This window comes from Ursus maritimus, unplaced genomic scaffold (genome assembly GCF_017311325.1).
Source record: "Ursus maritimus isolate PB19 unplaced genomic scaffold, ASM1731132v1 scaffold_5, whole genome shotgun sequence".
NCBI classification, from domain to species: domain Eukaryota; kingdom Metazoa; phylum Chordata; class Mammalia; order Carnivora; family Ursidae; genus Ursus; species Ursus maritimus.
Genome location: NW_024426663.1, coordinates 58,270,750 through 58,294,856, shown reverse-complemented (window position 1 = coordinate 58,294,856; position 24,107 = coordinate 58,270,750). Strand labels below are relative to the sequence as shown.

Genomic DNA, 24,107 nt, shown 5'->3' with positions numbered 1-24,107 from the left:
TATCCTTGCATGTCTCTTCATGGAGGTAATGTTTATCTGTTGAGTTCTTAATTTGGCCAGGTGCTGCTGTGTTCTGAATGATATATTTACCTTGTACTGTTATTTAGAGCCAAATTTTGTATCTATCTCCGTTTTTATTCACAACAATTCTGGGGTGGGTAAGCTTTATTATCGTTCCATCTTAGAGATAAAGAAAATTAGACAACAGTTCATTGGTTTGACCAAACCGTATAGCCGTTAATCAGATAAGGAGAAATTGAACTTAAAATTTTCTGTTTCATGTTAAATCCTTTCCATTGTGCCATGCTACTTAGTTTTTTTCATGATTTGCATTAGGCCTTTAATTGAAAGTATCATTTTAATTTTGTTATAACATCTCCATTGTTAAATGTATGTGGGACTTATAACACTAAACATATGGGACAAAGACCGTGTGAATTATCCTAAGTGTTCTGGCAATCTGTGACTTTGTAATGAATCACCCCAAAATTTAGTGCACATGTCATTTATTTATAAATCTGCAATTTGGGTGGAGCTCAGCACATACTGTCTAGTTTCTGTTTCATGCTGTGTCTACTGGGGTGGCTTAATTGGAACTGGGGATCCATTTCCAACTTGCCTTAACTTAGGTGGCTGGCACGTTGGCACTGGCTCTTGACTGAGCTCAGGCTATTGGCCAGGAGTGATGGCTCTTCCCTTTGAGGACCTCTCTATGGGACTACCTGGCTAGAAGGCAAGAACTGAAAGCTGACAAGGCCAGTTAAGTATGGTACTGGGAATTGGCAGAACTTTCATTTTCACGATATTCTGTAGGTCAAAATAGTCCCAGGACTGGCTCAGATTTAAGGGGATGGAGGCGTAGATTCCCAGTTCTTGATAGGAGGGTCATTCCCTCTGCAGAAGAATATGTAGAGTAGGCCATGCTTTTGCTATCATCTTCGGAAAATACAGTCTCCCATACCATGTGTCATTGTGGATGCAATTAAAAGGGCTTTTGGTATTTTGAGGGTATGTATTTGGTTAACTTTTAATATTTGAAAATGCCTCATATTTCCCCCTTTTTTTGGTTATTGGGATAAAATATACATTATATAAAATTTACCATTTTAACTATTTTTAAGTGTATAAATCAGTGGCATTAAGTGCATTCACAGTGCTGTGTGACATCACTGTTACCTACTTCCAGAAGTTTATCTTCATCCCAGACATAAACTCTCTACCTGTTAAGTAGTAACTTCATCTCCATCCCCACCCTCTAGCCCCTGGGAACCTGCATTCTGCTTTTTCCATTTGTGAATTTCCCTGTTTTAGGTACTTCACACATGTTGGAATCATACAGTATTTATCTTTTTGTGCCTGGTTTTTTTCACTTAGCATAATTGTCTTTGAGGCTTATTGATGTTTTATCATGTATCAGAATTTCTTATTTTTTTAATAAGTATTTTAATTCTGGTATAGTTAACATACAGTGCTATATTACTTTCACTTATACAATATAGTGATTTAGCAGTTCTATACATCACTCAGTGCTTGTCATAAGTATACTCTTAATCTCCCTCACGTATTGCACCCATCCCCCCACCCACCTCTCTTCTGGTAACCCTCAGTTTGTGCTCTAGTTAAGAGTCTGTTTCTTGGTTTCTCTCTGTCTCTCTTTTTTTCCTTTGCTCATTTGTTTTGTTTCTTAAATTCCACGGATGAGTGAAATCATATGGTATCTGTCTTTCTCTGAGTTATTTCATTTAGCATTCTACTTTCTGGCTCCATCCATGTTGTTGCAAATGGCAAGATATCATTCTTTTTATGGCTGAATAATATTCCATTGTATGTATATACCCCACATCTTTATCCATTCATCTATTGGTGGATACTTGGGCTGCTTCCATATTTTAAACAATAGTGCTGTAAACCTAGCGGTGCATATGTCCTTTTGAATGAATGTTTTTGTATTCTTTGGGTAAATACCCAGTTGTGCTATTACTGGATTGTAGGGTAGTTCTATTTTTAAGTTTCTGGGGAAGCTCCATACTGTCTCCCATAGTGGCTGCACCAGTTTGTATTCCTACCAACAGTGCTTGAGGGTTCCTTTTTCTCCATATCCTCACCAACACTTGTTGTTTCTTGGGTTGTTGATTTTAGCCTTTCTGACAGTTGTGAAGTGATATCTCCTTGTAGTTTTGATCTGCATTTCCCTGGTGATGAGGGATGCTGAGCATCTTTTCATTTGTCTCTTGACCATCTGGATGTCTTCTTTGAAGAAATGTTTGTTCGTTTGCCGATTTTTTAAAAATCTGAATTCAGTTATCAACATGTAATGTATTATTAGTTTCAGAGGAAGAGGTCAGTGATTCATCAGTCTTATATAATACGCAGTGCTCATTACATCACATTCCCTCCTTAATGTCCATCACCCAATTACCCTATCCCCCCACCCCCCTTCCCTCCATTAACCCTCAGTTTGTTTCCTATGATTAAAAGTCTCTTATGGTTTGTCTCCCTCTCTGAGTTCATCTTGTTTTATTTTTCCCTCCCTTCCCCATGCTCCTCTGTTTTGTTTCTTTCTTTTTTTTTTTTTTTTTAAAGATTTTATTTATTTATTTGACAGAGACAGAGACAGCCAGCGAGAGAGGGAACACAAGCAGGGGGAGTGGGAGAGGAAGAAGCAGGCTCGTAGCGGAGGAGCCCGATGTGGGGCTCGATCCCAGAACGCCAGGATCACGCCCTGAGCCAAAGGCAGACGCTTAACTGCTGTGCCACCCAGGCGCCCCTCCTCTGTTTTGTTTCTTAAATTCCACATATGAGTAAGATGATATGGTATTTGTCTTTCTCTGACTGACTTATTTCGCTTAGCCTAATACCCTCTAGTTCCGTCCACATTGTTGCAAATGGATTTCATTCTTTTTGATGGCAGAGGCTTAACCGACTGAGCCACCCAGGCGCTCCTGTTTGTTTTATTTTTTTTTTAAAGATTTTATTTTTAAGTAATCTCTTTGCCCAATGTGGGGCTCGAATTTACAGTCCCGAGATCAATAGTTGCACGCTCCATTGACTGAGCCAACCAGGCTCAGGTTTTTTTTGTTTTGTTTTGTGTTTTGTTTTTTTTTTTTCACTTGCCTCAGGAGATGTGTCTGCAAAAATGTTGGTTTGGCTGATGTCAGAGAGCCTGTGCTCTCTTCTAGGATCTTTATGATTTCAGTTCTCACATTTAGGTGTTTAATCCATTTTGAGTTCATTTTTGAGTATGGTGTAAGAAGAATTTCCTTTTTGTTAATGCTAAATAATATTCCATTGCATGCATACACCACATTTCCATTATTCATTCATCTGTTGATGGACACTTGGGTTGTTCCTGCCTTTTGGCTTCTGTGAATAATGCTACTTTGAACACCGGTGTACAAGTATGTGTTGGAGTTCCTGTTTTCATTTCTTTTGGGTATATAGCTTCGAGTGGAATTGCTGGGTCATTTGGTAAGTCTATTTTTAACTTTTTGAGGAACCACCACACTGTTTTTTACAGCTCTTGTACCATTTTGTATTCTCACCAGCAGTGCAGTAGGGTTCCAGTTTATCCACAGCCTCGCCAGTTCTTGTTGTCCCCCACCCCCCTTGTTTAAAGATTTTATTTATTCATTTGACATTGAGAGCGAGAGAGCATAAGCAGGGGGAACAGCAGAAGGAGAGGGAGAAGCAGGCTTCCCACCAAACAGGGAGCCCAACATGGGGCTTGAGCCGAAGGCAGACATTTAACCAATTGAGCCACCCAGGCGGCCCTGTTTCTTAGTTTTTTGGTAAGTTTGAAAGTAAGTTGTAGCATCAGTGCATTTCACTTCAATATGTAGTTGGTTAACACAAGTTTATTTTTTTACTTTTTAAGTAAACTCTACCCTCAGTGTGGGGCTCAAATTCATGATCCTGAGATCAAGAATCATGTTCTACCAACTGAGCCAGCCTGGCGCCCCCCAATTTTTTCTTTAATAAACTATCAGTAAACTGTAGTGAAATGTGCAGATCTTAAGTGTGCCATTTGATTAGTTTTGACAAATGTATGTAAGTTGTGAAACCCAAATCTCTATTCAGATATAACCTTGGAACTTTCCCTCTATTAATTTCTGTTCTCACCCCTAGAGGCAACCATTTTATGTATTTTTTCCCAACGTATATTAGTTGTATTTAGAATTTCAGAAAAATGGAATCGTATTTTCAGAACCTTTTTGTGTCACGTTGTCTTTCAATCAGCCTGTGTTTCTGAGTTTTTCCCTTTATTGTTAATACTCTTTTGTATAAATCTACCCCAGTTTGCTTAGTTCATTTCTGTTGATACCTGGGCTGATTCTTGGTTTTTTTGCTACTTCAGTCATCCTGCAGGATACATCATATCAGAATACAGAATGGTTCCATCACCCCCAAAACTTCTTTGTCCTATATCTTTAAAAGTAACTAAAAAGTTAGCTCTCCTCCTGTTTATAATACCTGGTAACCACTGGTGTGTTCTTATAAGAATATTTGTAAATGTGGGTCATACATTATGCACTTGGCTTTTTTCACTCAGCATAGTGACTTTGAGACCCGCTGAAGTTGTTCATTTCTTTTATTGCCCAGCATTGTTTATTGTGGATGTACCACTGTTTGTGTATCTCTTCATGTGCTGAAGAACATTTGGGTTGTTCCCAGTTTTTAAGTTTTTAAAAAATTTTATTTATTTATTTTGTTTATAAGTAAAATTTATTTATTTTTAAAGATTTATTTATTTGAGAGAGAGCGTGAGCTAGCATGGGTGGGGGAGGGGCAGCGGGAGAGTGGGGGAGAGAATCCTGGAGCGGACTCCCTGCTGAGTGGGGAGCTGGACACAGGGCTCAATCCCAGGACGCCAAGATCATGACCTGAGTCAAAATCAAGAATTGGCTGCACAGCCAACAGCCACCCAGGCACCCCAGATTATTCCCAGTTTTTGACAAATATGAATAGAGCTGCTATTGAATGTTCAGCTGCAGGTTTTTGGGTGTTTTCATTGCTGTAGAGTAGATAACCAGGAATGGGATTCCTGGGTCATATGTTAAGTGTATCTACTTATGGTTTCCTTTGTATTTATTCTACTTGTGGTTCACTGAGCTTGTAGAATCTGTAAATTTATTTCCTTGGGATATAGTTTGGGAGACATTTGGGAAAATCTTGATTACTATTTCTTCAGAGTTTTTATCCTTTGGGACTCCAATTATGTGTATGTTCAGCCCTTTAATACTGTCTCACATTTCTTTGATCCTTGCTCACTTTGGTTTTTCAACCCTTTTCTCTTCTCCTTAATTAAGATTGGGACATTTCTTGACTCTGTCTTCAAGTTCACGGTTTCTTTTTGCCATCTCTAACTGCTGTTAAGTCTATCCAGTGAATTTTTAAAATTCAGATAATGCATTTTTTTAGTTCTAGAATTTACAACTGGCTCTCTTATATTTTCTTACTTCTCTAATTAGATTTCCTGGCTATCTATCCATTACGCACATTTGAAAATTTTTCCTTGACCCCAGTTAAATGGTCAAGGAAGATAGTTTCTTTAAAATCTTTGACTATTACTCATAACATCTTGGTCATCTGAAGTCAGTTTCTATTGATTGTCTTTTCTTTTGCTTTTGTTTTATATATTTTAAATTTTTTTGTCTAGTAGTTTTGGTTTGTATACTGGGCTTTATGATTGATACATTATATATTTTGGATTCTTTTATATTTTTCTTAAGAGTGTTGTATTTGTTTTAATAAGGCATTAACTTGATTGAACCCTTATTTGAAACTCAGTCTTTCTTTTAATGGGCAACATCTGAAATCTTTGTTCATTTCTTTTAGTCATAATTATGCTGCTTGGATTGTCCCCTGCAGGCATCGTTTAGGGGCTGCATATTTGAGCATGCCTACTCTGTTGTTCTTTCTTCGATTTATGTCCTATTTTTCTGATCCTGAGTTTGTCCTGAACTCTTTCTTCTTTTTCTTCTTGTCAGTAAGACTGTTTCTATTTAAGTTTGACTTCCCTCTTTGGCTTCCCAGAGCCTTTCCCCAAGCAAAATCTTTAAAGTAAATAAATAAAATCCTTCAAACTCAGGGAGTGCCATTATATTATTCCCTGTGTCAGAAATTCCAGTTTCTGTTTGCTTTTAGTCCCTGTCTTGTGCCTTCAGATGTTTCTTGGGAATTTTTAAAAAATATTTTGGTTAGAATTCATAGTTGTTTTCTGCAGGAGGGTTGGTCCAGTAAATAGTCCTTCTTTGAGGGACATGTGTGTTTTTCTTTTTCTTTTTTCTTTCTTTTTTTTTTTTTTAAGATTTTATTTATTGATTTGAGGGAGAGGGAGAGCGAGCATGAGTGTGGGGAGGGGCAGAGGGACAAGCAGACTCCCTGCTGTGCCAGGGAGCCAACTCAATCTCAGGGCTCTGAGATCATGACTTGAGCCAAAGGCAGATGCTTAACCCAGTAAGCCACCCAAGCACCCCAGAAATGTGTTTTTTCTGTAAGTAAGGGCATTTCCCCCCATAATCCCTTATCTGTACTTCTCTTATCTCTTTCCTCAGAATTGCATCACATGCTTATGCCTAAATCATTCCTAAGTAAGCCGATTGAGTAATGGTTCTTAAAGTATTGTACTGGGACCCCTGAGGGTCTCTGAGAGTTTCAGGGGTTCATGAGATCACAAGTATTTGTGTAATAACCTCATCACATGCTTTGCCTTTTCCATTTTCATTTTGTTAGGAGTGTATAGAGTAGTTTTCTAAAGGCTTCGTGGCATGTTATATTGTACCAGATTGGATGCAAAAGATATGACATGCCAACTATCCTCTACTAAGCCAGACATTAAAGAGACAGACCAAGTTGTGAAGCATCTTAGTAAATTATTTTACTATTTTGGAAGGGTTATTTTTCACAAAAAAATTTCGGTTGTAATATGTAATTGCTTTATTTTTAAGTAAGTTAATAAGTACTTTAAAATTTTTCTCCATTCTGGTTTCTTTTTTTTAAAGATTTTATTTGTTTATTTAAGAGACACAGAGAGAGCACGAGTGGTGAGGGGGGCAGAGGGACAGGGATAAGCAGACTCCTCCCTGAGAGTGGAGCCTGACACAGGGCTCGATCCCAGGACCCTGAGATCATGAACGGAGCTGAATCCCGATGCTTAACTGAGCCACCCAGGTGCCCCAGTTCTAGTCTCTAATACATTAAATATTGATAGAGATGACTTATGTAAAGTAAACCTCTCTGGGTTTAATCCTTATTAATTTTAAGACTATAAAGGCAGCTTTAGCACAGAAAGTTTGAGAGGGGTTCATTCACCTCCTAAAACTCAGAATTAGGCTCATCTCTGGTTTGATGTACATGACCATGTGTTGAATGGATATTTGAACAAACTTGGGGTTATGTTTAAAAGGAAGAGGGTTTGGGCACCTGGGTGGCTCAGTTGGTTAAGTGTCTGCCTTTGCTCAGGTCATGATCTCAGGGTCCTGGGATCAAGCCCTGTATCGGGCTCCCTGCTCAGTGGGAAGCTTCTACTTCTGCTGCTCCCCCTGCTTGTGCTCTCTCTCTCTCTGTTAAGTAAGTCAATAAAAATCTTAAAAAAAAAAAATAAGTAAAAGGAAGAGGGTTAATTGCTGTTGGACAGGTATCCCGTATACTTCACTTAGCATGTTATATTCACTTCATGGAATAAGATATGTACACTTGAGGTAGGTAGTCAGGATACGTCAGTCTAAATTAAAAGCTTTAGTACCTTTTAATTTATAATTTATAAAATGTAATTTATATTGATACTGATTCCATTAATTTTTCTTACAAGACTTTTGGGTTCAATGTTAGATTCCACTTGTTTTGACATTAGATCCAAATACTTTGTTTAATTCAGTCTTTGAAGAGTACTTTTAAATTGAGGGTAATAATATTAGTTAACATTGATACATACTTAGATACTAAGCATTCTCTGGATTTTAAACTCAGATCTTATGTAAAGCCTTAGAATATCTTCTGCTGCAGAAATGAATTTCAAGGTTTGAGAATTTACCGATTCCGTTTTGCTATTGCTAGAAATTCTCCATCATAAAATCAATTTGTGGTCTGAGTATCTTGTTAATAGAACTTTTTGGCATTTCATATTCTTCCATTCGAGGCTCTTTTGGTAACATATTTAAGAGAGAGCCAATTGGGTGTACCCTGTTTAACCAGTGTATTTCAAACTTTAATAGGAATGTGTAATCACCCAAGGATCTTGTTAAAATGTAGAATTTGTAACTCAGTAGTTTGGGGTGGGATCTGAGATTTTGTATTTCTAACAATGTCCCACTTGATGTTGCTTCTGGTGCTGAGGAAAAAATGATTAGCAAAGCTCTAATTAACCCATAGGAGAAGGAGAAAGTTCTGAATTCTGTTAATATAGGCTGAATGTACCTGCCTTTTCTTTTATCTCCTAAACAGGTATAGCTTAATGAATCTGAGATGCTGGGGCTTCTGCAGTTATAACCCTTATACATAAGAAAGGGGCCATACAAGGGCAGATTTGGAAGATTCATAAATGAGTTAATAGCAGTAGCCTTTGATCTTGCCATTAAATTTCCTTAGTGTTTTATTTTTTATACTGTGACTGGTGCACGTGTGGTCAATGTATGTTGGATTTGTTTGCTACTCTGCATTTAACTTATTTCTGTGTCCAAGGAAATGAAAAATTAAATTGCAGTGTGTGGTTTTATAACTTTTTTTTAATTTACTTGCAGGCATTGATCAATATGACAGAGATAGCATCATAAATGACTTTAAGAATGGGACCTGCAAACTTCTTGTAGCTACTTCTGTTGCTGCCCGAGGTCTAGATGTGAAGCATCTGATTCTTGTAGTAAATTACAGCTGCCCCAACCATTATGAGGATTATGTGCACAGAGCAGGACGGACTGGAAGAGCAGGCAATAAAGTAAAAGACTTTTTTAAAGTTGATTTCCATTACATTAAAACATAGGTTTTGTTTTTTTTTTTTTTTTAGGATTTTAAGGAGTAGATAATAGGAGTTACAGGGACATTTTGAAAATGATCAATCATCAATAGGGACTAGTTGATATTCATCAATTCTATATATGGTATTATTAAAATTATCAGATAACTAGCCATTCTGTTTAGGCAGATAGTGTTTATTGTTTATGTCCTCTTTTAGGGTTTTTTGTTTTACCCTACCTAAAAATTTCTGTGTATGTATATACATACATGTATATAGTTCGGGATCCTTCATCAGTATTTTTTTTTTAAATTTATTTATTTTATTCATTTGAGAGAGAGAGCACGAGCAAGGGGGAGAATTAAAGGGAGAGGGAGAAACAGACTCCCTGCTGACCTGGGAGCCCGACTTGGAACTGGATCCCAGGACCTTTTTTTCATTACTCCCCTGTCCCACTCCATATGCTATGTATATTACTTGCTTTTTAAATTCACCTGTAGTCTGGTAAGTATATAGTCTAAGTCATTCTTTTCGAAGGCAATAGAATATTCTATTGTTGGTAACATTGATGATGATCTATTTGATATTCCAGCCCTGGATATTTCTACATAGTGAAGCAATAATATTAATAATAATAATAGGATGTATTTATGTAGTACTTACTGAGTTCCAGATGTTGTTTTCAGTGCTTTTCATACATATTGTTTCATTTTATCCTCACAATTTCCCTTTGAGCTAAACAACATTACCATTTAATAGATGAGAAAAGCTAAGGCACATGGAAGTTAAGTTAGTTGCCCAAGCCTGCATAGCTAATAAGTAGTGATGGCTCTTACTCTTTTAACCTGAGTTATTCCCAAATATGGATTTGGGAAAGTTTGTAAAGGGGCACACATGTAGTAAAAATTGTAGCCTTTTTGGTCCATATACAGTCTCTGTCATATGGATGTGTGTGTGTGTGTGTGTGTGTACACACAAACCTTAAAAAAGAAGCGATACCATTCTTAAAGAGCTCATGGGCAGTACAAAAGCAGGCCATGGGTCAAGTGTGGTAATTAGATATTCCTGAAATACTATATTAAGCCATGTTTTAAATTTTGCCACGTTTCTCTAGTAGGGGCAGAGAATGTTGTAGAGATGACATGATTGTGGTATACTGTTCTCTACTCCCAACTCTAGCCTTTCTCTCACCTGAACCAAAAAGCTCCTGGAGACATGTGAAACCTTAGGTTTTAGAGAACCCCAGGGTGATGATGTAATTAACTTCATTTTTGTATATAAAAATTTTTTGTATATGTGTGTGTATATATGTATGTTGTGTATATATGCATGTGTATATATACATGTGTGTGCATGTACGTATATATGCATGTGTACGCACATACATCAAAAGATGAAGTGAGCTACGTCATCTCCCTGGGGTTCTCTAAAGCCTAAGGTTTCACATGTCTCCAGGAGGGTTGTTTTTTGCTTTTGTTTTTATTTGCCAGTGTGAGCACAAGTGGTTGGGGGGGTGCGGCAGGCAGAGGGAGAAATAGGCTCCTTGCCTGGGACTTGATCCTAGGACCCTGGGATCATGACCTGAGCTGAAGACAGACCCTTAAACGACTGAGCCACCCAGGTATCCCTCTAGGAGCTTTTTGGTTCAGGCGAGAGAAGGGCTAGAGTTGTACATACATGTATACATATATATATACACATACATATGTGCACACACATAAATTTTCTTTTATCCGTTATTGGTCTTAAAAACTCTGTAGGGGAAAAATTATGTGGAAAGCTACATCCTAGAAAGTTAATACAAGTTAGTTGGGGTAGAGTGGTACAGTAGGTAGTGTACGAAGGGAATGGAAGCAAAAAGGAAAAAATAATGTGCTATATTAAAATTTGTATGTATGACAGTGCATTTGTGCATTTATCTAAAATCATATATTTCTGTTTATACATGAAGAAATTAGAAATTTTCTGGTTTTGCTTATTTTTAAATATTAAACTTAGATATTTTACTGTGAAGCATTCAAGAATTTAGTAGGACTCTTCTGTTTAGTCTTTAGAGGATTTATTAGGTGGGTCAGATTTTATCTTGTGATCTGAAGAAGAGTCATGTTGTTAGTGCCTAACAGTTCCACTTTTTCATTATTCGTCAGGGTTATGCGTATACTTTTATCACAGAAGATCAAGCTCGCTATGCTGGTGACATAATTAAAGCTCTTGAATTGTCAGGAACTGCAGTGCCTCCTGACCTGGAGAAACTTTGGAGTGATTTCAAAGATCAGCAGAAAGCTGTGAGTTTTTTTAAACTCCCATTACTTTTATGCAGCTCATTATTGTGTTGTAGACCTTGACTATTCAATACTTGTAAACCTTGATAGGGTTATTTTATCTCTTTGGGGAGGGGAGTGAGAACAAAATCCTCTCTTTTGCTTCAACTCAGTATTATGTAGAGTTCTTTTTTTATTGTTCATGTGCTAGGTGGAGTGTTTTTGTTACATTGGTATGCACTACCTTGAAAAATATTTAATTACTCCTAAATTCCTGAACACTAAAGTTTTTTAGTATGAAATTAACTTTTTTGTTTTTCCTTGAAAGGAAGGGAAAATAATTAAAAAGAGTAGTGGGTTCTCTGGTAAGGGATTCAAGTTTGATGAAACAGAACAAGCTTTGGCTAACGAGAGGAAGAAGTTGCAAAAAGCAGCTCTTGGTCTGCAGGATTCAGATGATGAGGATGCTGCAGTCGACGTAAGTGTCCTTTTACTAAGGCTCATTCTTGCCATTTGAAGCATTGTTGCTTTCGTCCTGGAGGTCTTACCATTTGCTTGTTGAGATATAGCCAGTTACTGCAAACCTTTTTTGATGTGTGCCCTTCCCAACCCTTTCTCTCTTTCTCCCTCTGCCTCTCTCTCTATATTCTCATATGCCTTACCCATATTTATGTATTTTCATAAAAATGAGACCATACTGCTTTATAAACCTTTTTGACAGCAGCGGTCTTAGGTTGAAATCGTCTCATTTTAGTAAATTAATTCTTGCATTTTTTTTAATGAATTTTTAAAAGCTTTATTTATTTATTTATTTGAGAGAGAGAGAAAGCATACACGAGTGGAGGGACAAGAAATAATCTCATGTAGACTGCCTGCTGAGCACAGAGCCCTATCATGACCTTGAGATCATGACCTGAGCTGAAATGAGTCGGACACTGAACTGACTGAGCCACGCAGGCACCTCTTATTCTTACATTGTTCTTAATGGTTACATAATATTTCATTATATGAATGTTCCACAGTTTAATTAATCAAACCCCTAATTTTGAATATGTGGGTTGTTTCTGTATATTCATATTTGAAATATACTTTATTATCGTAAACTGTACTTTACTGCTTATCCTTGTGCATTTAGTTTAGCACATTCATCTGATTCAGTTTTGAGGTTGAGCATGTAAATGGAATTGCTAGGCCAAAAGGTGTATCTGATGTGGTGCTGAAACATTGTCAGATTGTCCTGCACCTGGGTGGCTCCTCTTGATCTTGGAGTTGTGAGCCTAAGCCCCACGCATGTCGGGTGTAGGAGAGCTTACTTAAAAAGCAAAAAACAAACAATAATAGATAGCATTTTTGAGTGTTCCCAAGTGCCATCATGCATTGTGTCAGATGCTTTACAGGGATTATTTCATTTACTTCTGCACATTATCCAGACAAGGTAGATACTCAAGAGTATGCCCATTTTATAATTGAAGAGACTTAGAAGTAATCTTTTCAGATTTACATAGTGATTAATGGGATGAGCTGGGCCCTGTACCCATTTCATTCTTACTTCAGAGCCCATGGTCTTAGCTAATGGCATTGTTTGTGACCCAGTGAAGAGGGGCCCTGAGGACTCAGGAAATTCAGGGTTTCACAGAGTATCCTTTGGAACCGAAAGAAGCTTGAGCTTTAGAAGAGCATGTTTTCATTATAAAATAATTTTGAAAATCTTTCTAGTGTATACCACTAGTAGTGGTATTAGCATATCAAAGTATGTGTAAAATCCTGGGTTCAAGAAGCCTGTTTACCTCTAACCCAGAAATCCTCTAATACACTTGATCATTGATCATAGAAGGTTTTTTTTTTTTAATTTAAATACTCTATTAGACCTAAGCTCAGGATATGAATTTAGAATCAGGAATTCAATTTGATCTTGTTGTTTGAGGAATTTGAAGCCCAGAAAAAGCATTTGGCCCACAACCACGTTGGCTGTTAAGCACAGATAGCATCAGACCCCAGATCTCTCATTAACCCTACATCATTTTCTCATATACCATACTGGCTTAAAATTTAATTAAGTCAGTGTTTTAGTTATTGGCTATGGTGTAACAGATCAGTCTAAAACTTAGTAGGTTAAAACAACAAACATTTATTATCTCACATTTCCTTTCGGGTAGGAAATCAGGAGCAGTTTAGCCTGGTAGTTCTGCTTAGGCTCTCACTGAGGTTACAGTAAAGCTGTTGTCCCAGGGCTTGGTATGACCTGAAGGCTTGACTGATAGAGGATCATATTTTTTCAAGATGGTTCACTCACTGTGCTGTTGGCAGGATACCTCTTTTCTTTCCTCTGCCTGTGTGTCCTCACAGCATGGCGATTGGCTTCTCCCAAAGTGAGTGAGCTGAAGGAGGGGGCAAAGAGGAAGCCTTAAGGCCTTTTATGACTAATGTCTAAAGTGACACACTGGCACTACTGCTTTATTTTGTTTCTTAGAAATATGTCACTAAGTCCAGCCCACACTCAAGGAGAGGCTCCACCTTTTGGAGGGGAAGAATATTAAAGAATTTACGGCCTTGCTTTGAAACTACCTCAGTTTTGTGTTCTTTTTGGGGGGGTAGGGGCTGAGGGAGAGGGAGGGAGAGGGAGAATCTTAGGATGTGCACCCAGCGTGGAGCCCAACTCAGGGCCTGATCTCACAACCCTGAGATCATGACACGAGCAGAAATCAAGAGTCATATGCTTTAACTGACTGAGCCACCCAGTCCTCCCAGAAAACCACCTCAGTTTTTTTTTTTCAATGTTACTTTGAACATTATTTTGAATCTCATTGTATGAAATATATCGGTTCTTTCTGTGGTTAATTTTTAAGATTTATTTATTTATTTGAGAGAGAGAGTACACATGAGTGGGGAGAAAGGCAGAAGGAGAAGGAGAGAGAGAACCTCAAATAGAGTCAGCGCTGAGTGCGGAGCCCTATGGGGGGCTTCATCTCACAGCCCTGAGATCATGACCTGAGCCGAAATCAAGAGTTGGACACTTTTAACTGACTGAGCCACCAGGTGCCCCACCTAATTAATTTTTAAAACCCTACGCAAGCTCTTTTCTGCATTTGAGTTTTAGCAGATAAGGCCTTATTAGCCTAATTTAAGTATATAAAGGGGTTTGCATCTCTTTAGTTGGCCTTGTCAGTAGTCATTGTTGGGCAGAAAGCATCTTTAAAAGGAAATGCAAATAGCTTATGAGCTGGTTGTGTCCAGCCTCAGGATGGCACAGTTGAAGTTCTGCTCATGTGGCTCCTGAAGAGCTGAGGCATTCACCTTTATTTTTGCTTTGATGGGGAAACCAACCTTACTTTTTGTCCTTTTTTGGTTCAAAGGAATAAAGCAATAAAGCCCTCTTTTCTGATTCTGTTACCCGATTTTTTTTTTTTTTTAAGATTTTATTTATTTGGAAAAGAGAGAGAGGGCACGAGTGGGGAGGGGCAGAGGCAGAGGGAGAAGCTGCCTCCTCACTGAGCAGGGAGCCGGTTGTGGGGCTCCATACCAGGACCCCGGGATCATGACCTGAGCTGCAGGCAGATGCTTAACCGTCTAAGCCACCCAGGGGCCCTTCTGTTACCCAGTTTTTAAGGCAAATCCATTTATACTTCAGAAGTTGGGAAGGATATGGGGAGCCCCACCTTAGGAACTTGTACCATTCCCCCTGAGAACTGTTGACTGTAATTTTAGTGGCCTACCGGCCTTGAGTTACACTGCCCTTCTGCCATCCTCTTTCACTGCAGTTTAATTTAGCCTCAGGGCCTGAGCCCTGAAGCATCTCAGCTATATCATGTTGGGTTCTCTGTCTTAACAACAACACATGGTCAATTGCTGAACTGGGATATATTTTCTGGACCGCTTAGGAGTGTGCTCACTTGGTTCATGTGGCATTGTATTTCTGTTTTCTTTCTCTTTCTCTTTTCTGTCTTTTTCCTGCCATAGGTAACTGATTTTTTAAAATGTGCCATCCTCAACAAATAACTGGTCTATTTTCCTATTGATTTTTGTGGTTGAATTAACATAAATGCGACTAATTCTAGTCATTTGGCAGAAATATTATTTGTTTCTGTGGATGTATCTAAATTGGTATTTTTAATCCAATTTTTATTAATCTTTTTATTTTCTTTAGATTGATGAACAAATTGAAAGTATGTTTAATTCAAAGAAGAGAGTTAAGGATATGGCTGCGCCTGGAACGTCTAGTGTTCCTGCTCCAACTGCAGGAAATGCTGAGAAATTAGAAATTGCTAAGAGATTGGCTCTTAGAATCAATGCTCAGAAGAATTTGGGCATTGAGTCTCAGGTATTAAGTAATTGCTCCAAGTTTTAGTCACTGCTTTTTATGTCAGCACAAGTGAGCAGGTTGTTCTAGACATTGAGTTAGTGGGAATTTAACATTAATCGAATACAGATTCTTCAGTTACTGCATTTGGATGATTCCTCTTATATGGTTAACTAAAGTCTTAATGCCTATTTTGGAATTCTTTTTTTTTTTTCCTAAGATTTTATTTATTTATTTGACAGAGAGACAGCCAGTGAGAGAGGGAACACAAGCAGGGGAAGTGGGAGAGGAAGAAGCAGCCTCCCGGTGGAGGAGCCTGATGTGGGGCTCGATCCCACGACTCTGGGATCACGCCCTGAGCGGAAGGCAGATGCTTAACGACTGAGCCACCCAGGCGCCCCCTGTTTTGGAATTCTTAACTGAAGCATGTTAGCTCTTGATAGTTTTATAAAGTAATATTCTGATTGATCTTAACAATATCTTAAGGAAATAGCTCCCCCCTTTTTTCTTTTTTTTTCCCCAAGATTTTATTTATTTGAGAGGAAAAGAGAGCAAGCACAAGCGGGCGAGAGACAGAGGGAGAAGCAGAGTCCCCACTGAGCACGGAGCCTGATGTGGGGCTCGGTCCCAGGACCCTGGGATCATGACCTAGCCAAAGGCATCTGCTTAACTGACTGAGCCACCCAGGCACCCCACGTTTTCTTTCTTGATCTGCTTTTATTGGGTGGTTTATTGGGCACACAAACAATTTCTTGGAAGTATAATACCTGGTTACATAACTCAAACTAACATGGGCTTAAACAGTGGAAAATGTGTTAAGTATTTCACATGCCATCTTTCTCTTGAGAGCTTTTTTATTAATTTTTAAAAAATTATCAACTTAATTTTTAACTAAGAATAAACTTTCATAGGATTCTCCTAAAGAATAGTTTGTTTATTTTAACAGTGTTTTGAAGATTTTGAGAGTTTGTGGACTGGTAGAGCCCTGTGTCCAGTAGGCTGGATAGCTTCGGGACTGTAACACCCAACCTGGAAGGACCAAGCCTTCCGGACGCTAGTGGACTGACTCAGTGAGGCAGCTACAATTGAGACTTAGAGTCTCAGGTTTCTGTTTGTTTCGTTTAGCCAATGAGAATTGCTTCTCTGCTGCTTGGCTAAGATCACATGTTTAGCCAGTGAGTTACCATGAAGTGTCTGCTGTATTCAGGCCTTACTTCCTCTGAAAACAGAGATTATAGTGCCTCATCTGATATTCTCTGGGATTATTACTGCTAATAAGTCTTCGTTGGTGAAATCAAATAGCCACGCCTTCTCATTGTTAGAAAAGCTTGAGGTTTGAGTCAGTTATTACCTATAGAATTCTGTCCACATTAGGCATATGGTAAAATTAAGTTCAAATTAAAAAGGTTTAAGTACAAAATAAAGTAAAAATGTAAGTCAGTCATTTACTGTAATTTATTGAACATTGGCTTGGGCTTTGGGGTTGGAGAGCTCAGTGGTGGTAGTGGACAAAGATTCTAATTTAGAGGAAATTCTTAGGAGCCACAAAGTTATATAAATGATTTTAGAAATATTTTATTGTATATCAAGAGTTATCTAATTCTCTATGATCCAGTAGAATTTTTAATAATAGAGTTGAATGTTCTTTATTTTTCTCATCAAAGTAAGGGAGATAAATACATTAAACTGTTAATATGTACTGCTAATTTGCACATGAATAGGACTCTGCATTAGAAAGATGCTTCTAGTTAGTGGCTTACCAGAGAATAATTTGTGGTAGGATCCCTGATCTCGTCTCTGCCCTCATTTGAGATTTGACTGTAGGTCTTCTTAAACTACAGGATGTGATGCAACAGGCCACCAATGCGATTCTCAGAGGTGGCACCATCCTGGCTCCCACTGTGTCTGCCAAAACCATTGCAGAGCAACTTGCTGAAAAGATCAATGCCAAGCTCAATTATGTGCCTTTGGAGAAACAAGAAGAGGAGAGACAGGATGGTGGACAAAATGAATCTTTTAAGAGATATGAGGAAGAATTAGAGATCAATGACTTCCCACAGGCAAGTAACAGTTTTAAGCCTTTTTTAAATGATGGAGTAAAAACTCTTGCTTCTTTAGGAGCAAAAATACCTTCTTTAAAACCTGTGAACATTTTAATAGCTACTTTACTTTTTATTTAGATGAGGGAGACAACAATAGAAATTTTATTTTTATGAATATATTCTAGTTACATTAGGATCTAAATGATTTTATGTGAAAGTGTTAATTATATTCTTAATATTGACCATAATATTATTTAACCAACCTATTCTTTGTCCGTACGCCAGGTTTTTGTCCTTCCGTGAAGTGATTTTTTTCCTCCCACCCTTTCTTTCATAGACTGCTAGGTGGAAAGTTACCTCTAAGGAAGCTCTGCAGAGAATCAGTGAGTATTCTGAAGCCGCAATTACAATCAGAGGAACATATTTCCCTCCTGGCAAAGAACCTAAGGAAGGAGAGCGGAAAATTTACTTGGCAATTGAAAGTAAGTATTGTTGGTTCTGTTGCAGTCTTGAGTTAGGTCAGAGTTGATATATAGATGTAACAGGCACAGAGAGAATGTAAGGTTAGTTCTAGAGAGGATAAAAGTAAGGAACATGTATAAGAAAAAAATAGTTTTTCATGTATCATTTAAGGTCTTTATTTAGACATTCAGTACATATGGAAAGGTGACTGTATATGGAACTCTTTCAGTCTTGACAATTCAGTCAAATTAGAAAATCACTCTAAAAGAAAGATATTTTAAGGACTGATGTGTTTATGCTTTTAATAAGTAGAATATTCTGGTCAAAGTTTCGGTTAGAAAGTAAATCAGTATATTAGTTCACTTAATGAATGTTTATCCAAGCAAGTATTCCCTGTGTAATTATGGCCATAAAAGTTCTTGCATATCTTTAAAAAAAACAAGAAGAGGACAGAGAATACCATAACCCAAAGTATATAAGTAAGGTATTACATAGAGTGATCAGATTTGGGGTTTTTTTGTGTGTGTTTTGTTTTGTTTTCTTTTTACACTTTATTTATTTGAGAGAGTGTGTGTGTGTGTGAGAGAGAGTCAGAGACAGAGACAGAGGGGCAGAAGAAGAGGGAAAGGGAGAGAATCTCAAGCAGACTCCTTGCTGAGCATGGAACCTGACTGCAGGGTTAGACCTCATGAGCTGAGCCTAAACTAAGTTGGATGCTTAACTGAGTGAGCCTCCCAGCCACCCCAGTCAGATTTGCTTTTTAACTTTATTTCACACATTCATGAATGAGTTCAAAAGACTTTCCATTTTTATTTTCCCCCTAATGTATTATTCCACTGCATAATAGGACAACTTGCCTCCCTTCATTTATGTATCTGAATATCTTTGTAATAGACTTACAAGTGTAGACCCAGCCAGATCCACTTCATCAGTTTAATGAATTAAGTGTCTGTTGCGTACTGGTTTTGGAGCTGTGGAAAGGTTGGTCCTGTGTGTTCTGTAAGCTCAGAGTCTGCATCCATAGTGCTTTAAATGGCTTTGATGGCTCCAGAGGAGCCTCTCTCACATCCTGTATCATCTCAGGCACCGGCCGAGTTACGTTGAGGCGCACACATCACTTCTTTTTTTTTTTTTTTTAAAGATTTTATTTATTTGACAGAGATAGAGACAGCCAGCGAGAGAGGGAACACAAGCAGGGGGAGTGGGAGAGGAAGAAGCAGGCTCATAGCGGAGGAGCCTGATGTGGGGCTCGATCCCATAACGCCAGGATCACGCCCTGAGCTGAAGGCAGAAGCTTAACCGCTGTGCCACCCAGGCGCCCCGCACACATCACTTCTGACGAAGAAGCCTTACCTCACCCTCTTCACCGCTCTGTAGCTCTTTACCTGTTTGTCTTCACAGTAGTCATCACAGAAATTGTAGTATATTTTTACTTGTTGTGTCCCCTCCCCCCACTGGAGTTCTCTGGATGTAGTGATTTTATCATCTGCCCTATTCTCAGAGCAGAGGGGTAAACACTTGATAAATTTTCTGAGTAATGCATCTGATTAAGCCCTATAGTCACTTGTCTTCAGGATACAAAGTATTACTTGACAGGCATCTCCTCTATTTGATCTCTTTAAAGCTGCACTGTCCAAGAGAACACTCTGTGATGGCTATGGAGCACTCAAAATACGGCCAGTGTGACTGAAATTTGTAAATTTTATTTAATTTTTGTAAAGGAATTCATATTTGATTTTTTTATTTTTTTAAGTAATCTCTACACCCGTTGTGGGGCTCAAACTTACGACGATGAGATCAAGAGTCGCATGCTCTACTGACTGAGCCAGCCAGGAGCCCCAGTTTTTATTAATTTAAATTTAAATAGCCACATACATGGCTGGTGGCTACTGTAATGGTTAGCTTTTAAGTTTGTTGTTGGAAAGATCATTAGAAGGTATTTAGTTCCATTGAAAGTATATTGTAAATAAGGTTTGTCACTGTTAGTGACAGTGTTTTTTTGTTCTTGTTACATTTTGGCATTTCTTTGATTTTGTGAGGACTTTATAATTTTAGGTAAGTTCTTTCTGAATATAATGTACAGATGATCTGCTTACGTATTAGGAATTGATTTTTTCCTGGCCAAAACAAGGAATCTCATAAACGGCACTAAAAGTTAATTAGTGCTGTGCCTGTTTAGTCACTTTCCTTTGAATTGGTGACCTCAGTTATTTTTGTGTGGCATCTTAGCATTAAGATACAAGAAGAAAAACACATGTGTAGTGTGTATCCCATCTACCCCTAAGTAGAAATCATTTCCTGGCCAAAAGTGCAAGATAGGGTCAGAGTAAGTTAAGGCACTGAAGAGTGCTGTTGCCAAGATTATGCTGTTGGGTTTTTTTGTTGTTGTTGTTTTGTTTTTCTTTAGTAAGTATTTGCCTGGTTGCTATAAACTTTTGATTAGTTTCCGGAATTCTGGTACAGTTGATTTCAGGTTTTTGCAGATTTACTCACTTTTTGTCAGAGGACAGGCTTTCGGAGTTCCAGGCTCTGCCATTTTCACTGATGCACTCTCACGACTGGACCTTTAAAGTTACTGATGAATTGTGGCAATGGGGAAACTCAAATGCAGCCTTTTTATATGTTCCGTGTTATTGCCATTCTGCCATTATTTCATGCATATTTTAAAATGCATGCATATTTAAGATTCATGCATATTTTAAAATGGTGCACAAAGGATGTAGAGCTTGAACTAAGCAAATTCCATGTCTTTTTTTTGTGATTGTGACTTTTATTAAGTCAGGTTTTTAAGTGCATCCTTTTATGTGTCCTGAAAGACTTTTGTTCTGCCAGTGACTTTGTGTTTCTAAATCATGTGATACTCTTCCTTATTGTGTAGTAAAATGAGGATTGCTGGCACCTAGTTCTTCAAGGAGAGAAAATTACACTGACATCTTTCTGCGCTTGGAACTGGACAGGTCTCCCCTACTCCAGTGTCTTTAGGCCATACAGGATGGAGACACAGTGTCCTCCAGTAGAATCTGATGATAAAACCCTTGGTGTACATGCAGTCAGCCTTTTATTTTCAGCTTGAATATCATGGGGGCCATTTAAGCAAAACCAGTACTTTTAAATGCCTGCCTTAGAAAGAGGTAAATCAGAGATAACGATTGCTTGATTTGAAAAAGGATCCTCTGTGTAATTCTTGAATTTAAAAGTAATTATGTTTAGTATAGTATATCGAGGTTCATCTTACATAGAACTTTACCAGAACATACCTCCTCTACTGCCAAGTGAAGTGAGAAGCCCACAGCTTCTGCTTGACTTTTCCTTCCACTTAGAGTGCTTCTGGTCCTTTCTCTCCACTGTCAACTTGTACTTAGGAAATAATGTCTAATTTTTATAATCTAAATCAGCTTTCCCCCACGTATATAACAAGATAATCTTATCAAAAACGAATCTTTAGAATTCTAGAGCCAGGGATGCATGGGTGGCTCTGTCGGTTGAGCGTCTGCCTTCGGCTCAGGTCATGATCCTGGGGTCCGGGGATTGAGCCCTGCCCTGCTCAGCAGAGAGTCTGCTTCTCCCTCTCTCTCTGCTGCTCCCCTCGCTTGTACTCGCTGTCTCTCTCTCTCTCTCTGGTCTCATCTCAAATAAATAAATGAATAAAATCTAAAAAAAATTTAAAAAGTCTAGAGCCGTAGTGATGGTTAAGAACTGGAGATTAGTAGTTAAAATGATCCAAAGCTTTGAGATTTTCATAGAGGATTAGTTTTTTAAAGGATTTTTAGTTTTTGAAACTCCAGCCAAATCAGCTGAACTCTAATAGGACAAAAACAGGTGTTGGAAGGAGCCTAGTGTCATCTGTTTCTAGTTCTGTAATTGGAGGGACCCTACTGCCTGGCTCCTTGGAGGCTCTGTGTGGCTCAGCAGTTTCAGGCCTCCCACCAGGCAGCGGGAAGGAGAACAGGAAGGCCTTATGTGCCTAGCCATCCTGTATAATTTATAGCCTGTTTTGTGACCCTCTCTTTTTACTAGTGGAGAATCCCTTAAAAGCAGCCAGAGTTGTTTTAGGACCAATGAAAGGAAATGCCTCTTTTCCATGGCAGCTTATAAACATATGTAACCTATTACCTAAAGAAGCTTTATAAGTCAAAACTTTAAACTGGTCCAAATGGTCAGGCTCTAACTAAAGTAGGAAAATTACTCTTCTACTTTGATTTAGGTGAGAGTGTCATTTTCTTTCTTTTTAAAATAGCACAGAATATCAACAAGCTTCACACCAACTCATGCCAAGTAGCATATTTTCCTCCTGAATTTCATTTTGGTTGTAATTTTTAGTCTGGCTTCGCTCTTGGTTCTACCCTTTTGTTTACTTTCATCCACCTCTCTTCCAGCACCCACAGCTTTAAAATGTGTGGTTGCTGGCTGGTGGGGGTATGGGATTTAGATGAGATATGTGGCTGTGACTTCACAGCCATACTCCTGGCTCTTTCCTTCCCATTGTTAAACTGTTTCTTCTTCCTCCCCCCCTTGCTCTTTCTCCTCTCTTCCTTTTCCTTCTTCATCTCCTTTCCTTCCTGCCCTCCTCCCTTCCCTTGCTCCCCCTGGGATCAGAAAACGTCATTCACATCTAATAAGAAGGAATTCTTGTGGCTTGTTTTCCTCATTTTGTTTTCTTACATAGAATGATAAATACATAGCTTTCTGCATTGCATCCCTAGTTCTCATATTGTTTAACATTTCACTCCTACCCTAGTCCTTACTTTCTTGTCTGTTGGTCCAGCTCTTTAATTTTTATCAGTGTGCACTGTGCTACCTATCTCCTTTAATTTTTTTTAATTTTTATTTTACTTTATTTTGGATTTTTTTGAGAGAGAGGAAGGAGGGAGTGGTGGAGCAGAGGGGGAGAGAGAGAATCTTAAGCAATCTCCACACCCAGCGTAGAAGCTGACATGGGGCTGGATCTCACGACCTTAGATCATGACCTGAGCCTAAATCAAGAGTCAGATGCTTAATCGACTGAGCCACCCAGTTGTCACCTTTTTCTAACTTTTATTTATTTATTTTTATTACTATTTTTTTGGTGTGTGTTACCTATCTAGACTTACCTGGTCCCTGGCATTGTCCCTTGTCTTCAGATCCCTTCCCACTACCCTTCATGGTTCTCTCGTCTTTATGTCTCCTTTACTTCTGGTTCATATTTCCATTGGCCTGACATTTCCAACTGGATGTCACATGAGCCCTTCAACTACAGCAATCTCAGAATTGAATTTCATCTACCATCACTACTGATAATACCTGTTTTTCCTCTTGGATTCAGTATCTTCTTAATTACTTCTTACTTTATTTGCTTCTCATCTCTTAGCGACTGAACTCTGCCTGGAGAACTGAGGGAGGGGTTTTTGTAAGGAATGATATTTAGAAGTCATTCTGATAAACTACTTCCTACCTTTCCATTCTGTTGTAATATCTTTACAAGTTTGTTTTTCTAATAGTCTGCAAGATCATATAGAGCATGAATGAGTTGTTTGTATAATGAATCTCTCATTCTATATTATACATGGTGGGTACTTTCTTGAGTTGAAATAACTGTATGAATGAATGTCTCCAGACTGCCTCATCCTCTAGGCTATCTTGCTGTGTTCTTTTATCTTTTACACTCTTTTCCAACCACACTGTACTTCTCTTACTCTTCAGTAATTAAGCATGCCTTTTTTTTCCCCCCCAAGATTATTTATTTGAGAGAGAGAGGGCACGAGCAAGAGGAAGAAAGAGAGAGAGAAGAGGGAGAAAGAGAGGGAGAACCAGGCTCTCAACAGAGCAGGGAGCCCGATGCGGGGCTTGATCCCAGGACCCTGGGATCATGACCTGAGCTGAAGGCAGACACTTAACCAACTAAGCTGCCCAGGCGTCCCTAAACATGCCTTTCTTAATCTGTACCATTGCACATGGGATTCCCTTCCCAAAATATTCCATGGCATCTTTTCTCCTTCAACTTGGCTAGTCATCCACCTTAGGGAATATAATAAATGTCTGATAAATACTTGTTAAATAGATTGAACCAAGGAGTTTATATTTCTCTTCAACTTTTCTTAGTCTCTTTTGGACAAAGT

The 24,107-nt window shown here is 38.5% G+C and overlaps 1 protein-coding gene across 1 annotated transcript in view; it reads left to right on the top strand.

Moving 5' to 3' along the window:
- DDX46 (DEAD-box helicase 46) overlaps positions 1-24,107 on the top strand; it is a 68,061-nt gene that overhangs the window by 40,728 nt on the left and 3,226 nt on the right. The window contains 7 exon segments of the mRNA XM_040622430.1: positions 1-25; positions 8,739-8,932; positions 11,098-11,235; positions 11,540-11,689; positions 15,356-15,532; positions 17,350-17,568; positions 17,888-18,032. The exon segment at positions 1-25 is cut by the window's left edge and continues 3 nt beyond it. Coding sequence (XP_040478364.1) covers positions 1-25; positions 8,739-8,932; positions 11,098-11,235; positions 11,540-11,689; positions 15,356-15,532; positions 17,350-17,568; positions 17,888-18,032 — 1,048 coding nt within the window.